Source organism: Chamaea fasciata, unplaced genomic scaffold, assembly GCF_029207755.1.
Source record: "Chamaea fasciata isolate MVZ Bird 193981 ecotype frontalis unplaced genomic scaffold, bChaFas1.0.hap1 SCAF_6, whole genome shotgun sequence".
Taxonomy (NCBI): Eukaryota; Metazoa; Chordata; class Aves; order Passeriformes; family Sylviidae; genus Chamaea; species Chamaea fasciata.
In genome coordinates, this window is record NW_027094091.1 from 15,671,350 (window position 1) to 15,689,870 (window position 18,521).

The 18,521-nt window shown below is 38.1% G+C and overlaps 1 protein-coding gene across 15 annotated transcripts in view; it reads right to left on the bottom strand.

The window, feature by feature from the left end:
- LCORL (ligand dependent nuclear receptor corepressor like) overlaps window positions 1-18,521 on the bottom strand; it is a 91,802-nt gene that overhangs the window by 34,203 nt on the left and 39,078 nt on the right. For all 15 annotated transcript variants that reach the window (XR_010721413.1, XR_010721411.1, XR_010721412.1 and 12 more), the window contains 3 exons: window positions 15,290-15,369; window positions 14,934-15,063; window positions 5,598-5,852 (listed from right to left, as the gene is read on the bottom strand). Coding sequence is in view for 12 of the 15 variants with exons in the window: in XM_066185528.1 (XP_066041625.1) it covers window positions 5,598-5,852; window positions 14,934-15,063; window positions 15,290-15,369 (465 nt within the window). In the remaining 3 variants the exon portion in view is untranslated. The remainder of the gene's footprint in view (window positions 1-5,597; window positions 5,853-14,933; window positions 15,064-15,289; window positions 15,370-18,521) is intronic.

Here is an 18,521-nt window from a genome sequence, read left to right on the forward strand (position 1 = left end):
GACTTGCAGCTCTTTGCTCTCCTGCTCTCCTAGTAGCTACTATCATTTGCTTAGGGATCTAAGCAAAGAGATTTATCTCTGCTTACTCCAGCTTTAGTTTCTGGCCTTGGCTCTGATAGCTGTGAAGTCTAAGGCCCTTTGTGAACCCAATGACCCATGGCCTCCTGTCACAGCAGTTCCAATGTTTAAAAACTGTTGAGCAAAACCTGCCCATTACCTGCTTCTTCCTCTAAGAATTTTCAGAGAGCCCTACCTAGTTTTAATATAGTGAGATTTAGTAAATAACTCTTCCTTTACCTTATCTATCCACAGGATAAGGGGTTTTGTAGTAAAAAACCACAACAGTCTTGTCTTCAGTACTTTTCCTGATGCTGCCTTGCCTTTTGCTGGCTATTTTCTGTGCTTCTGAACACAAAGAGTTTTCAGGAAACTGTCAGTAGGAACACCAAAGCCTTTATTAATTCTTAACTACCACTTTGAGTAGCCCCTTTTGACTTGAAGTGCTATTTTGTAACATGAAAAAATGCCAGATGAAAAGTATATGGCCATACACTGGGTGATCAGGGCACAGTCCGGCCAGTATCTGTGAGGACAGGCCAGGGGCTGCCCAGTGCTGGGCACAGATGGCTGGTTCCCAGACCTACTGCCGGGCACAGTTGATTCCAGCAGCCACTTGGGCAAAAACTCTGGAAAACTGTATTTAAGAAAGGGGGGAAAGTGCCAAATGGACACAAAAAATGGGAACAAAAAGAATGAGAAAATGGCAGAGGTAAGTCCAGCAGCAGAGAGAAACCATTAGGTACACACTGTGAACAGCCCACACCCGATCCCCATGCACTTCAGGGGTGGTGGTGATCAGTGCAAGGGAACCCAGAGTGAACCTGGGAAAGGAGGGAGGAAAGGCAGTGTTTCAGTGACTCTTTTTGTTTCTACTGCCTGAATTAATAATGAAATATTTATATTAATAACCAATAATTAGAATTATTTTCCCAAGCAAAGTCTGTTTAGCCCATGACAGCAAGTGGCATTAATCAATGACCATGTCCTTATCCCGACTCATAAGCTCTCCTTTCTGCTCTTCCCATTTCCTCCCCTGTGCCATGATGAGAGAAGTAAGCCAGCAAGCATCTGACAAGGAGCTTGGCTGTTAGCCACCATGCCAGCCAGGGAAGAAAAAATACCTACTCCACTCAAAAATGTAGCTTTTTAGGGTGACTTTTTCATGCAAAAGTATTAAACTGTTTCTTGAATATATTTACAGCTCATACAATTTATCTTGGGAACACAGCATGTATATCTTCAAAATGCATAGTATTTTCACCAATACATATAAGTAAAAACAGGATCTTAACAAAAAGAAGTTTATTTTCAGTAAAGTTTGGAATTCTTTAAATACACTGCCAGCCATCTTTTGATATCTTCCAGTCTATAATGGCTCAATGAAACATTGAAAAATTTTCCATGAAAATTATGAAAATTTTCTTGCATACTTTGGCTATGTTTAAACACTATCAGTGTGTGGTTCCCGATATTTTGGTTCCAGAAGATACAGGAACATGAATAAGCTTGTGCAGCAAAACCTGCAGATTATATACTTGTACTGCTTCTACTTCTGACTCTTAAAGTCACTTTGCTTAGAAGCTTAAGAATTATCAACCCTCCTGTATCTACCAAGTGAAAGAAGCCTTGGCATCAAACTGTGCTGCTGCTAGGAACATTCCTGAAAGAGCTCAGTCCCATGACTGCACGATGGAGTAAGTTGCTGCAGGATATTCCAACACTGTTCCTTACTCACCATTTCATTCTGCAGGGATGCTGCTTCTTCATTGGCTTAGTTTAGAGGAAAAGTAATATTGCAAAAGCACACAGTAACACCTCACTTTTGTCAGATGCAGTGCATGGTAAACAGGCTTTGTTTTGTTATACAGAGTATTTGTTTTCAAGGCCTGGACAGTCTTAAAAGTTACATGGATTACAAAAAGGTGCAAGATACAGGTATTTTTGGAGACAGTTGCTGCTAATTGACTGACAGTGAAATGATTGCCTGATTACCAGCAAGGTACAAAGGAACTAAAGCATCCTGCTAAATTACCACACTTCTACCTGCAGAGGAAAGTAGAACATGCTCAGGGACTCCATTACCAGTCAGTCCCAGCTGGACATACCTGGATGCCATTGCCTAAATAGTCACACTCAGTACTAAATGCTGCAGTTCCAGAGGTGCAATGGGTTTACCTCAGCCAGTAGCTAGATCTCAACTCAGCCCCTCTACCACTCCCTGTCATCAATGGGGGACAGGAAAAAATAAGATGAAATTATCAAGATAAAAACAGGGAAATCACTTGCCAATTACCATTACAGGCAAAAAAGACTTGGGGAAAATCAATATATTGCAATTTAAAATAGATCTGGATAATGAGAAAAAGATAAAAATTAAAGCACTTCCCCACCCCTACCTTCTCCCAGGCTCTCAACTTCACTCCCAGACCCTCTATTTTCCCCCACCCCCAGATAGCATATAAAAGATTGAGAATGGGGGCTAAAGACAGTACAATTCTTCTTTACAGCTCCTTCTCAACAGGCCACAGATCCTTCAGGAAACACCCAGATGCTCCAATGTGGACTCTTCCATAGGCTGCAGTGTGAATGAGTATGTGCTCCACAGGCTGCAGTGGAACATGTTCCACCACGGTCCTTTCCATGTGCTCCATGGAAATACCTACTCTGGTGCCTGGAGCACCTCCCTTCCCCTTTCCCTCACCTCATTGTTCCCAGTGCTGTTTCTCATTCCTCTGCCTGTCCAGCATTTTTGCACTTTTTTAAACATGCAGCACCACGAGCCTGACTCCTGTGCTCCACTTCAGCCTGGTGCGGGTCTGGGGCAGAGCTGGCTGAGCCTCGCACAGGGAAGCCACAACGGTTTTTCACAGATGCCACTCTACAGCCCTCCCCAACTGATAAAACCTTGCCATGTAAGCCCAAAAATCAGGGCCATCAGGTCTGCAAGTATCAGACCTGAGGATTTTTTGGCTCCAGAGATGGCCTCCAGATACTGGAGGAAAATAAGAAGCTTTCTTTAATGGAGAATTTCAGTGGCAGAATCTCTTTTCAGTGCTGAGCTAGCAATTAGCTGGGATCTGCTCACTGTTTCTAGTAACCTGGAAAATAAAGTTTACTCCTGCCTCTCAAGCCCATGAACCACTCTCACAAAAAAGGAGCAAAATCATCTATTTAACTAGTTAGATAATTAATTTCTAAGATAACTGTTGTAAATACAAAGCAGCTGCCTAATCAGAAAGTGAACCTAAGGAATTTATACTTAGATCATTATCTGCTTAACAGGTTTGAATGAAAGGTTTCAACTTTGAGGATCCATCAAAGCAATGCACAAATTCGAACCTTCTCCTCTGTTACTGCCACTTTATTTGGAAATTGTAACAGGAATTACAAATAGCAAATACCAAAGAGAGTTGCATGACAGCCAAAAAACATTACTAAGAACAGAACCATGGTACAGATTTTACAAGTCTCCAGACCAAAGAGTATACTGTGTTAGGGAATTATACATTTAAAAAATAATCCAATTAGAAAGCCTTCATAATTTCCAACCATAAGCATATGACACTTTATTATAACCAAGCTGTATTCAGGAAAAGTACAAAACTACACAGTCCCTAACAAAAGTTAATTGAAATAATTTTTTCATGAATCTTTGCACTTGGAACACAATGCAAGTAAACAGAGCAGGCTGACATTTTTCATCTTGAACTTATTTGCTTGTGTTGCCATCACTACTGTGAAAAGCTAAAATAGCTCAAAATTAACACATCCATGGAAAACAGAAAGCACAATACAATTTCCCTGGTAGGTAAGATGCTCAAGCCAACTTTTTCCAACTACAGTCTTACTCCACTATTATTTCTCACTTCAGCATCTCCAAATTTCATAGCAAGATGTTACCTTTAATATCTAAAAAGCACTTCAGCAAACACGGCAGTCTAAGTCCTGAGACACTGCAGTGCCTTACACAGTTTCACGCGTAACTTGTACACTGTGTGTGCTGGGAAACTATTTTAGATTTAGATGTTTCACTGAAGGTCCACAATTCTAAACTTGTTTTATAGCCTTACTGTAAGAAAAAATCCAATAATATAAAAAGATTATTTAAATAATTCAATTTCTCTATATTTTAGATTTTTCTTATACAAAAGATCAAGGGATTTTCAGAAAAGGATGGCAGCACAACTTTCTTCCTGTCCCTGCCCACCTTCTGCCTTCCCTTTTCCACAAGGTTTATTTGGGCTCAGCAATGACCAGAACCTGCCTCTGGCGACCTTGCTCCTCTATGAATATTTAAGACTAGTTATTTACAATCAGCTGTTCAAGAAAGCAATATGCTATGGTGCTGATATCAGGAAAGTATTTTTTATTGATCTTGCAAAAGAAATTGCTTAAACCTGGCCAATTATAAACCTCTAAAACCTGTACTTCATCCAGAGAAAAACTACATCCAAGCACAACAGGTATTTCCTCAGGATTTAAACCACTAAGTATTTACTAAGCCCTGGCATGAATTGGTCTGACCATACAGAATAAAAGTAAGAATTCCAGTATTTCTGAATGTTCTTTCTGATAAAGAGAAAGGATGCTTGAAATTTAACCTAGAATAGCTCTATTTATCATGAGGAATCAATCAGAGCTTCCTGCCCCCAAGAATCTCCAATTAAAGACTGCATCATTAGGTATGTGTATACCAAATCTGCTCATGTATATTAAAATAAACAGACAAACAAAACCCCCAAAAAACTTGGTTCTTCTGTCAACTTTTTTAGTCTGGTACATGACATACAGGTCAACTTTCCCCTTGGGTCTGCAGTCTCACAGGATTAACACAGACCCTGGTATCTGTATAAGACAAAAGCAGCTTTTGCCACTGCGTTCAGTTGCACATGACAGTCACAACCCTTCCTGAAAACTGCTGCTAATCCAAATCTAGTTCAAAGTCCAAAACACTATACTATATATGTGATTATATATGTGATTATACTGTTATCAGTTTTGGATACCAATATTCCTTGAGGCAAAGAAATTATTTCCTTTTTGTAAATGATAGTGAGACAGACTTTATTTTTCTAGCTTTACTCTCAGTTAAGAAAGCTGCACTGATCTGTAATGATTAAGGTATGAAGTATGGAAATTTTCTCCCAGAATTATGTTCTTTTCCCATCATTCTAAGCAGCCTGTGTTTAAAGAACCAAAGTGTTCAAGAGCTGTCAGAGACTGAGTGACATTTGTTCTCTGAAATCCCAGTAACTTTTTTCTCAGGCTTTTTGACAGCCCTTTCTTCAACAAAATTTTGAACTACTGTTACCCGTGACAGCACAGGTGAGAGGACTTAGATTCAGTATTCCAAAGCTGAAAAATTCCAGTGCCAGTTATTTAACACAGGTACTCAGAAATCAAAATACTTATCTGCTAATACACAATATAAAAATGTTTGTATTTGACACAGACATTTATTTTTTAAGGGAGTTAGACAGCATAAAATAAATAAATGACAAAAAGCAAAACACAGAGTATCAGATATAGACATTTACCTTGCTGAGTATTCTGTTCTTGAGTTCGATTCACAGTGAGGTCTAGAGGGCTATCCTGTTCTTCCTGAAGGGAGTTTTCCGTTTGGTTCATTTGGATACTTTTACACATCAGACTTGGTTCAAATGATGAACCATTTCTGTTCTCTTGAATTTTGCTACTTTTTGAAATGTACTCAATCGCAAACTGACGGATCATTTTTTTCATTAATTCCTGAGCAACTAGGGGAATGTTAGGATCACAGTTCTGAGGAAGATCTAGAAATAAAAAACACAGGCAACAGACAGATTAAGAACCAAACTTAATTACTTTTCTTATAATAAATACTTCCTATAAGCACACAAGTGTGTTAAATAAGCACATGGGTAAAGAACATACAAATTCAGATGTCTATCAAGTTTGTTTAATGAGCACTCCTAACTGGAAGTCACTTGGAAGAGCATTTTGCACGGATCATTAATTTTTGCCTTACTCCTCTATCATAGCTTGCAAGTAAGAGTATGCGGGGTTGCATTATTTAGAGGATTCGGAATCTGTATTGTGGGCAAATAAGCTGAATTTTCATTTGCAGACTGTTCATTTTCAGTTTTGAAAATCAAAAAATTTTGAAACAAACTATGAAAGTAAAATAAGATACGGATTAATACAGAGAGAAGTTACTTTCAAAGAACAACCACAACAAAAATAATTTTAAAGTGTAGTTCTAAAGATTAGTCCTCTTCATAACATGGAACAGTTGGAATTTTGAGGAATTTATCTTAAAAAGAAAAAAGAGCAAAAAGACATGTGTTCCACCCTGAGATTACAATCTCCATTGTAGGTTCAGGATTGAAATGTCAAAACTGATATGATGCTATTTGAAATGTCCCATACAATTTGTAGTAATACAAGCAATTGAATCCAAACAAACTTTCAAACATTTATTGTAAAATCTTACAGGATTTTCAGAACATTTTCAAAGTGCTAGCAACAAAAACACTTGGAAGAAAAGCTTTATTTCCTATTCTAAACTGAGTATATCCTTTTAGTTTGTTTGTTTGTATATGTAACATTTCAACGGAAAGAAGGATTTCATTTTATAAACAAACGTGATACATATGACTCTATTTTAATGTTATTTATCAGCTAGAAAAAAGCTAAACTTCTTTTTAAAAAGCATAACTGAAACTGAAACTGTGAATCACCAAAAAGAATCCTAACAGAAGCAACAGAAAAAACAAAATGTAAGTGTAACTTAGCATAAGTAATGTAATTAAGAAACTCAAAGTAAGCTGTGCTACTGCACTGATGACTGCAACACACCATTTCACAAGGCAAGTACAATTGACCATACTCAGAGATCCGTGTTTTCCCTTAAACTGGCAGTAGTAGTACTTATTTCACTATCCCATTCTTTCTTCTTTCCTTCAACTCTACACCCCTCCCCACATAGATATCCTTTTCAATATTTTAACCACTGCCCATCCTTGAGTTCACAGGCCATGACTGAAACAGTTTCCAATCAAGAAGGGACAGGGATTTAAAGCAAGTGCAAAAGCAATGAAGAAGAATTAGCTTTTAGGTGAGCCCTGATTGCCTGGAGGAAATACCAAAGGACATGGTTCTGTAGTTACTGGGATAATAAAGTTAATCTGAAACAGATAAAGCAGATGATAAACTGAGGGGTTTTGTCATGGAAGTGAAGAAACTGAAAGGGCTGGGTTGGGTAGATGATTGCATGGAAACATTTCCTAATAGGAAGTTTGGAGGATCATACTTGCTCCAGAATTTTATGCCAATGAAACTTTATCTGCTATCAAGAGAGTGACTGCCAGTACTGATCAATGAATGCTGCTCAGGTTTAGGATGAATGCAATGAAGATCTTTCATTTGTTTGTTTCAGGCTTATTTCAAACATATTCCATTTTGAGTATTCATTTTCACCAACAGAGCGTTGCAAAGAATTACAAACCTGCACCTATGAGATCTGCTGTCTATAGCACACGAGAGGGCAGCTGACTCACTAATCAGATGCTTCCTGTTAAGACCTTTTGGTCAGTCTCTTTGTAGTGCTTGATGAGGTACAATGAAGCGCCAGCATTTTTAAGACATCTTGGCTTCAAGAGAACTTTCTCAAGGCATGACAAAACAAATATATTCATGGTTAAAGCCCTATCTTTCAACAATCTTTCAACCAGATCTCTACCAAAATACCTGAAATTGATAGGTGTTTCTTGAAGAGAGGTGTCAGATAGAATTCTAAATAATGGAAGATACCTACAAAGAGAAAGATCTCTCCCCACCATGTAACCTCCAGGCACAGCAATATAAACAGAGCATACCTATTTCCTGACTCCTGAATAATGAATTCAGTAAATGTTCAACTAGAATTCACCATCCTAGAGACACACTTAAAAGTAAAGAAAAAAAATTCCATAACAGATACTGCAGCAGTAAGGTAACAGGTGTAAAGTACTGATGCATATGCAAAATACAAGAAAAGAACATGGAAAGTTAAGAGATGAAATTAAAATAACTGAATTATCTAGGAACTAAAGTGTTTGTATGACAGGGAAATGTAAGTTACAGACAATGAAATCTACTGAGCAACAGCTTACCCTGAAAACCTAAAAATTTGACTGCCTTTAATCAGAAACTCATACAAAATTATACGAAACACTATCAAGACTGAGTAGGGTCTGGAATGACCCAACTTACACAGAGCAATTAGTTTGTTGCATACACACAAGAAAAACCTCCTTGACAACTTCTGGATAATAGGTGATCGTTAGTGCAAATGGGAGAATCATTTTACTTCCTGGTGTGATCTGTACCTTTAAGAGTACAGGGGACCTACCACTGGCAGGAAAACACAACAGCCTGGAACAGATTTCTCCTTATTAACCACCATCCCCTGCATCAATTATTATAAAACTGTAAGACAAAAATAATTCAGAACTGTCAAGCTTTTATTGCCTTTCTATTCCACTTTGGACTCTTCACACCAGGAATAGCCAAACTTTTAAACACTTGCAGGAGAAGTCAGCTTTTTCCTTAGGAGCAGAGTCATCTTTTACCTAGTTACAATTATAAAGGATTCATTTTTTGTTCTTATACTAATTTTTTGTAATGATTTCCAAATACTCCCTATGAAGAATAAATGCAGCAGAATTTCTCATATATTCAACTGCTACAGTTGGCAGTTTACAGATTTTAAGTTAATTTACTCTAAAAAGGTAATACGATGAGGGGGTGGTGTGTTTGTATGTAAGAGCATATACTCTGAAAGATGTGCTCCCGGGTTGCATCCCAAGTGCTCTTGCTGCTAAATGAATATTCAATCCACAGGGTTAGACTCAGGTAGTCTAAACTTATCTGCCATAAATGCAAATACTGTTGCTATCACACTGACTGTTCTGTAATGTAAATCATTAACTGGTAAATCATGGTGGAAGTACCGTAGGAGGTCTCTAGTAAAAATCTACTTATTCAAAGTAGTCATTTTTGAGGTCAAAGTGAGTTCCTCTGGATTTTACCTAGTTAGGTAAGGAATACTTCCACAAATGGGAGACTCTACAACCTCTGGGTGGCATGTTCTACTGCTTGCCTGTCCTCATTTTTCCTTTAATTAAAAAGAACCTCTCATTTCAACTTGTTTACAATCTGACATTATCCTGATATGTACCATTGTAAAGACTTTGACCCTGTCTTAAAATCATAGAATATCCTGAGTTGAAAGGGACTCACAAGGATCATCAAAGTCCAGCTCCCGGCCCTGCACAGGACAGCTCCAAGAGTCACACCATGCGCCTGAGATTATTGTCCAAATTCTTCTTGGAACTCTGTCAGGCTTGGTGCTGTGACAATTTCCCTGGGGAGTCTGTTCCAGTGGCCAACCACCCTCTGGGAGAAGAATGTTTTCCTAATATCAAACCTAAACTTCCCCTGGCACAGGTTTGGGACTGAAGCTGACCTCACATCTTGTCACTGGTCACTAGGGAGAAGGGATCAATGCCTGTTCTTACACTTTCCTTCAAGACAAAGTTGTAACCACAGTGAGGTCTTCCCTCAGTCTCCTCCAGGCTGAAAAAGGCAAGTGACCAGCCACTCTTTGTATGGCTTCCCCTTAAAACCCCTCAGCCTCTTTGTTGCCATCCTTTGGACACTCTCTAATATTTAATGTCTTTCTTATATCATGGCACCCAAAACTGCCCCCAGGACTTGAGGTGAGGCCTGCCCAGCTCAGAGCAGAGCAGGACAATCCCCTCCCTTGCCTGGCTGGCGATGCTGTCCCTAATGCACCCCAGGACAGGCCTGTCTCTCCTGGCTGCCAAGGCACTGCTGGCTCATGTTCAATTTTCCCCTGACCAGGACCCCCAGTTCCCTTTCTTTAGTGCTGTTCTTCAGTATCTCATTGCCCAGTCTGTTCCACCCAACATGGGGAAGAACTTCACCCACCCTGTGATTCATAGTGGTAATTTTCCATTACACATGAGAAATTTGTAGTTAGTCACATAAAATTTTTAAACCCAATGAAACATATTTTGGGCAAGAAAGGTATTAGAACTCCAGACTTAGTATCACTACCAAAAATTTCTTAATTGTTATCAGCAGATGGCACCAGATATACTTGGTACGATCTGAATAGGTTTTTTTTTTCTAAGATGCTTTATTAGGGATTGTGACTTTAGCTAAAACTTACAAAGTTTTAAATTTACATGCATACATCTGTTTAAACTCATGTTTTTCACAGCTGTTATAAAATACAAGGCAGCTGTATTTACTCCATGGATCATGTATATCCATACATCCTACTTCAGACCCAGCAGAACAGACTCTAAAGGTTTAGAGTAAGTTAGCCCTAATGTTCCTCTAGTTTCTCTCAGATCACTGCAGACCTGATGTTATTAGGATAAAAGACGACTGAATTTGTATGACGTAATCTGATATTTTCTGCTTGTGATTGTCAAGGTAACAGTCTGAATGCAAGAGAAGAGAGTAATAAACATCATGTAATTACGACTAATTGCAATGACTTATTTCAATTCAAAGTTCACGTTTAGGATTAATACTGCCTCAGTTTATGTGCTGCACGAGCCTGTAACTATTCAAATCTTTACTAATTATTCTGCACATTAACATTATGTGTGATCACTAGACTGCAATGTCTACAGTGACAGATTTGACTGTTTGGCAGGACAATGAACCATGAGCTAAAAGCTCCCAAAATAGTGCTCCACAACAGTATTCCATTTATGAAAAACCAGTACTTTTTCATTAAAAAAGTCAACCTAATGATTTGTCTTCTGACACAGTCATTGCCAAAAGGCAGTGAAAATCAGCAGGGAATCACAATCCCCTTTGTATCTGCAATCCAGTTGTGTGAGAAGCAGGACTAAGAACACATGATTGTTTCTCAGTGTGCTTCATAAATTCACTTCATCTCTCCCCTTTTCACAAAAAAAGCCACATTTTCTTTTAACAGCCCCACCTCAATAGCAACCAAACCGTCCCAGTGACATTCTTTGTTTTACCTGTAAAATCATTCAGGTCACTGTCAGGTCATCAGCATGTTAAAACAGGAATACAACTATTCATTCTGAGCCATGTACCATGATTAGTTCAGTTAACCTGACCAATCAACAAACAGAAGGTGTAAGTTCACTCTTCATTCTCATAAACATTCCACCTTTTTTCTTCCTCTACTCAGGCTGCAATTCTCACTACTCTATATTCAGTGATATTTCTATGAGTCCTCGTAAAGGTAGTTGAAATGACCAAGAAATGCAGGGGCAGTGGCAGGTAGGTGGTCAACACAAAAAGCATGCTTTTATCTCCTTAAGAAAGCAAGTGAAACCCAACATTCTTTCCTGATGAAGTTTAAGAGGGACAGCAAAGCTGTTACAGAAGTTTATTGCACAAACTTTGTCAGAGCTCTCAGTGATTAGAGAAAACCTTCCAGATATTGAAAGGACAAATTAAATTTCTTAAGATTATTAATCAAAAGAAACTGCAGGTTTTGGATGAAGTAGTGTGTGCAACTCAAAAACTACATCTCAGAAAGTAACACTTATTTTTAGTCTGAGATAATGTGTGCATGATCACATTGTCATAGGTTTGCTAAATTAAATATACAGTGTCCAAGAAGCGTAACCTGCGTCCAAGAAGCTTAGCTTGTGACAGCTACGCAACTCAAAGAAAACCACAAAAAGAACAGGAGAACTCAAAATTGAATTCAGGTTTATGGTGTGGCGTAAGAAAGCCATATTTATGAATGGAAATATTTTAAAACATAATAGGGATATCTAGAAATAGTAAAGAGCATTAAAAAGCTTACAGGAAAACTACTTTGGGATGGGAAACATGGCATTGAAGACTGTTGACAGAGCAGCCCAGAGAATCTGGAAAGATTCGAGTAATCTCAAACATCCTCTCTATAATTTTGTGCCTAAATTCCTTAATTTCTACAAGAGCTTCTCATGTCTCAGTCGTCTCTTGGTGGATCATCTATCCTGAAGATAGAACCTGATTCACAACTGGTTTTAATTGTTTTTTTTTAAAGAGGTCGCATAAATATTGCATGGAAAAATATGCTTCTAAGAACAGAGATTACACTTGTAGTAATGTCTGTTACTAGAAATACAGAAAATTAATAGTCCATGAACAAAATGTCTGATCAGGCTTTTAAACAACTGTGATTCTGCGATATAACTCTGATCACATGTCACATTCTATAATACTCACAGTAAAAAAGACTTAATATGTGTAACATGTATTTTTTAAAGCACACTGTGTTTTCCCCTTAACAGAACAGTTGAATTTCAGCATTATGAAAGTGGAAAAGCACCACAGTCTGCTTACAACACCAAAAGGGTAAAGAGAGATGTCATATTTGGGAAGAAAGCATTTGGGTTTCAGACACATTGTTTAAAGGCAGCCATTAGTGTTTGATGACAAGAAGGATTTTGGATTTGCTGGCATGTCTGCTGAGCACAGGACTTTCCCACAACCAACTGACTACAAAACCAGTCTTTCACTAATACATAGTGAAGTTGGGCTCCTAATGGGAAGACTTTAGTTGTTTACAGCATTTCAAGAGTTTACCCATTTTAGCAGGAGTTCTATCATCTTTTGTCGCAGATTCTACAGACAAACTGTCATACATAAATGTCTGAAGGCTGTATGCTCCAGACAACAACATGGCTGCATGTTTTGAGATTTTCTGAACAAGTTTCCTGACACAAAAATAAAACCCAAACCCACAACCAAATCCTCTCAAACTAGTCTGCAAATTTAAAAAAACCCATATATTAACTTCTTCAAAATAAGAGATTAATGGGACCAATAAATTAACACTCTAATTTGCTCACTAGTCTTAGAAGTTGTTCATAGAGGCCTAAATTCACTACAATAGCAAGAGAGTAGATCATCTTGAAGAGTTTACAATCCAAACAAGTGTTACTCCATTTTAAAGACAGCCAGCCAAGAATTCTACAGTTTTCTAACAATGAAAGAACATCTTGTTTGGGACCAGGTATAAGAACTATTCCTTAGCTAAACAATTACTGGATTTTTTTTTTATTCCTTTTTTCCTAAGTTGATACTTCAACTCAAAAACCTACAAAAATTCAGAAAGCAGACTTGGGATTTTCTTAGTAAAACTCTTCATCTTCCTCCTAAAATCCAAACCAGTTACTTGAATACCTCATAGGTGGTTTCACATGCCCTTTACTATTTTCTTCCTTTTCACTTCCCGTAATCTGAACAACTTTAAAGACTTTGCTAAAACCTGAACTGAAACAATATTCTTAGTAAATTCTTACCCAAGAATACGGAAGTACTTCAGAGAATCACAAAAACAACTGGTTGTTTTTCAATAGACAAAACCTCTTTAACCCAGCATTACTGATCTGGCAGATCAAACCTAAAGAAGGTGCTAAAAGCCGAATGTTCTTTGTGAAAAACTTCACTTAGAAGTCATTCTCTCCACTAAGGTGAGGTCATGCCATGTTTCACTTCTCCCATGATAGGAGTTCCTCTCAAGGAGTATCAAAAGAGATCATCTGCAGCAGGAGCATAAAGCAGGCAAACACTGAAAAATACTGTACACATCAAGACCAAGAAGAGATCTGACAAAGTAGAAATTTGAAGGAATTAAAATGTCTGCCGAGGGAGATGCCACACAATTGGGCCTGTGATGAGTATATAATAAGACTTTAAGAAGTAATGAGGTGCCAACTTCATTGGACATTTTATTTCAAATGGAAAATAGCCGGTTTGAAAGAAAGCCAAGAGTCCAAAGGATGGACTCAAAATGCTGTCGCACTCCATTTCAAGTTCTTTAAAACGCAAAAAAGCAAAATGTAGAGCGAGTAGGCACAAAGACAGAAAAAGATTCTAAATACCCCAGGTTCAAGGGAATAATAATCTCTCCTGCTACAGCAATCTAAAAGCGAGAAAACTAACCTTGCTTTTTTCTCCCACCTATGTGAAGAAGAGACAGTGTCTAACTCTGTTAAAAGCAAGAGAGAGCTGTCACCCTAGCAAAAAAATAAAAAAGCAAGCAAAGAATATCTGCCACTCAGCTATTTTAACATCCACATCCTAAACCCAAGAAAAATCGATGAAAATTGTAGTTACTGCATTCACAGTAACTTCATTCACATTTCTTCATTTACATGAATTTAAGGAAGAAAATGAATATTTCTGTTTTTGTAGGCAGTGAGTAACCAAGTAACTTTCATTAACTAAGCTGACTTGTCATTCACTCAGTGTACTGCTCTATCTTGGTAAGTGTCAAAAAACAAGAACGGTCAAAGAATTAATGATCTCCTTAAATACTATATTTTAACAAGAAGTTTTAACCTCCAACTTGGATGTATTTGAAGGAGCAGCTTGCATGGAAGAAGATCCCCAATTCTATTTTGCAATCTGCGAAGCACATTCTCTCATCTAAATGTTTTTCCCATTGAAAACCAGAAGTGAGAATTTAGGAACAGAAAATGTTTAAATGCTTAGAATTTCAGAGAATAACACCTGAGGTTGGCATGAAAACTAAGTATCAGCTCGTGGTAAAAAGAAAAATCCAATACAATTTATGAACAGTGATTCAAAAGAATAATACACATAACGCAAGCGGACAAAGAGGAATGGCAAGTGGGAAGGGTTGTACTTCATTTGGTGATTCAAGTAAGAAAAAGATGAAAGAAAACCAAAGGAATAAAAAAGAGAAATAGCAGAAACATCTATTTCAGTACCTAAACTTAAAAAATACTTAGGAAACAAAATCAACTTTGAATAATTTGATTCTTCTAGATTTTTTGTCATATTTCATAAAACGAAAGACATGTTTTTATTACCTTTCTTTCGAAAGAGTGCATTTAGATAATTTTCTGCTTGGCATTCAATCTTATCAGTGTTGGACTGGCCCTGAGATGACAGTTCCTCTGTAGGCGTTGACTGTGAAGAACCGAAAACTGATGCACGATCCTAGAAAACATATAAAGGTCAAAACATCTTCCAGAAGTTAGTCTGCTGGTAGTAAAATATACAATTAAATTACTGAGCTACTGAATGGAATAGAACCACTAAAATCAAACTACCTTGAGTCAAAATGCAGAATTAACTTATTTGCAAAATTCAATTCTCTGACTCTTTCATACCAAGAAATGAGTACTGGGGAGTAATACTTAATGCTTATAATGCTCATACTTACACTGGCTGTTTCTTTGTGTAAATTACAAAAGGAACATTTCTCATCCATAGACCAGTCAGTTAGCTCTTCTGGTTCACAGTCTTAAAGGAAGAAAAGAAAGCTAGATGTTTTAAACAAGTAAACATTGATTTTGAGAACAAAATACACCTCCTAAAATTCTCTTCAATAAATCCCATCACTAATATGACGTGCATTTATTGGTACAATGCATTTAGTCATATTCAATTCTTCAGATATTTTCAAATTATTGTTTGCCTTGTACAGCTCAACCTAAAATTAGCAGAGTGCCTTCCTTAAAAGAAAAGGTAAACTCGTGCAATTCAATTGATTATCCGTCATGATTACTGGAGGCATCTGAATACTGCAAAGGAAGTTCTCAATTGCAGAAATCATTCTTTTCAACTGAAGTGTGAAAACTTGTAATAAATAAGCTAAGAATTAGAATATGGACTCCTCACCATGTGAGCTACATGCATTATACTTACAGCATTTTAACTGATCATCACTACAGGCAAATCCAAGCCTTATACTCACTTGTAGCACATGATTTATCTAGAAAAGTACCTTACATGTTTTATCAGAAAACGTACTTTGGTCTAGAGAGAATACAGGACTTAAACTTACACTGCCTATGTCAAGTCCAGTCTTCTACTGAATGGAGACACAACCTACTTTCTTTAAACAAGTTACTAAGCTCCATTTCAAAAATTAAGAGTTTTCAGCCAGTACCCTTCTCTTCTCAAACACCACTTACTTTAAAACTTTTCCCAAAGCAACTGTGCAAATAGTTAAAATTTAGCTTCTAATTTCTTGTTTAAAATTGCATGTGGCAACTAATTCAAGTTTGCTTTTGTGGCAATTTTATTCTTGTACCCATGAAAAATAGCTAGGTATTTAGCACCTTGATGCATTTAGAGAATACTTTCATTATCCCCTTTACACTTCATTTTGTGACTAATCTAGTCCATCTGGTTATCCTCACAAGATTCAACTCCATCTCTTCTGCTCAAGTCTCACTTGAACACCTGTTTCCTGAACATGGGGACCAGGATCTCAAGATGTCTTTTACTTTTACATCAGACTTCCTCACACTACAGGCAGTAGTTTTCCTACAGTATCCTAGTTATGCAACAGCCTTTATTACAGCTGCGGTGTTTTGGCAGGTGAATCCAAAAATGATTAACAAGGTCTTCTCATTCATGTTCATTTCCACTTCATGTGCTTACAACCTAAACAACTTTTTCACTCCCATTATTAATTACCAGGTATGTTTTCTCCTTTTTTCCATACCACTAAATTACAGTCAGTTCTGTTTAGGGAAGGTCTTGAGATTATCTGCTTCCAACAGCACATGATGGTAGCCTGATCTTGGCTGGCTGCCAACCCCACAATCCACTGATGCTATCACTGCCCCTCTTCAAAAGGGCAGAGGTGAGGAAGCAAGATTGTAGGGGAGAAAATCATGGGGAGAAACTTGTGGGCCAAGATAAAGACAGGGAGATCACTTACCAATTACTGTCACAGGGAAGTCAGACTCAACTTGGGGAGAACCAATTTCATTTATAGCCAGTAAGAACAGATTTGCATAATAAGAAAGGGAAAACACTAAACCACCTTACCACCCCTTCCTTCCCAGACTTCAGCTTCATTCCTTCATTCCTGACACTTCTACCTCCACCTCCTACCCCAAACAGTGTAAGGAGGATGGGAAATGGGCTGCTCTCAGTTCATAACATTCCTCCTCTTTTTTCCCTGGTTCCAGCTTGGGGTCTTTGCCATGGGCTACAGGCCTTCACAAACTGCTCCAGTGTTGTTCCGACCACCACAGCTCTTCATGAACTGCTCTAGCATTCGTCTTTTCCACAGGGCACAGTCTTTCAGGAAGAGACCACTGCACAGACCCACAGCTCCTGCCAGAAAACCTGCTCCTGCATGGGCTCCTCCCTACAGGCTGCAATTCCTCACAGAAGCCTGCGTCAGCATGGGATCTCCACAGGCTGTAGCTTCCTTCAGGGCATCTCCACCTGCTCCAGTGGATCCTCCATGGGCTGCAGTGTGGGTATCTGTTCCGACATGGTCCTCCATGGGCTGCAGGTTCTACGTGCTTCACCATGGTCTTCTCCAAGGGCTGCATGGGAATCTCTGCTCCAGTGACTGGAGCACCTCTCTCCTCTTCCTCCTCTGACCTGGCTGTCTGCAGGGTTGTTTCCCACTGCCCACTGTCCTCCACCCTCTTCCCACAACTGCTGAGCTTTTACTACTTCTCAAAGATATTATAAAAGAGACAAAATCAGAATAAAATTACTCTGAAAAATAAAAGTTCTTCAGCTGAGCACAAACATAATGTAAGTAACCCCATATTAATACTTAAATCTGTCCCAGCCCATTAGAGCTATTCCTTTTGGATGTCCACAGCATAAAAACACCACTATTCCTTCATAACAAGTTCGCTGTTTTCCTTGCAACCATGAAAACTCTATTTATGAACCTTGGGATTCTACACCTAACTCTAGGACAGGTATTGTTATACTTTCAGAGAAGTTCTTCTGCCTTGGAATCCTGAATTTCCACTGGTAAAAGTCAAACTAGAGAGTAATCTTTGTGAATTTCCAAAAAAGCAAACCCTGAGAAACATTAGCTCTACATAACACTAAACTCTTTATTCAAAATTGTGTAAGTCATATACACAACATATTAAGTCTGTCAGTGAGCTAAGCAAAACTGACATCAGATGTGTACAAGATATTTCAAATGCCAGACAGCTAATAGTCTCAGGTCACCACCACAGGAAGCATCCTGAGATCAGTATAAAGGTTTTAACTACATATTACAGGCAGCCATACTCTCAGAAAAATCAGAGGCACAGACAGCACTTTAAGCCAAACAAACTTTCCTCAGCTGCATTGAATTTAGCATGAGGATCATCTTCCCTCCCCATTTTATCTTGCTTTTGGTCAGATGATGAAGAATTTGCAGACAACCTATAATGCTTGCCAGCCCATAAGAAAAAGTTGCTAAGACTGTGCAAACAAGACTTTAATACTAAACACAGCACAGATTATTATTTGAAACCAAAACACTTTAGCACAAAGCTGTTAAACTTACTTCCATTTATTAAGAATAAAATGGTGAACTTTAGACAAAAAGGATTTTTTTTTTTTCATTTCTTAAGAGGCTCACATCTTTGTTTCCCCAAACCCCTTTTCCAAGAAGTAATGCCAAATTAAGTAAA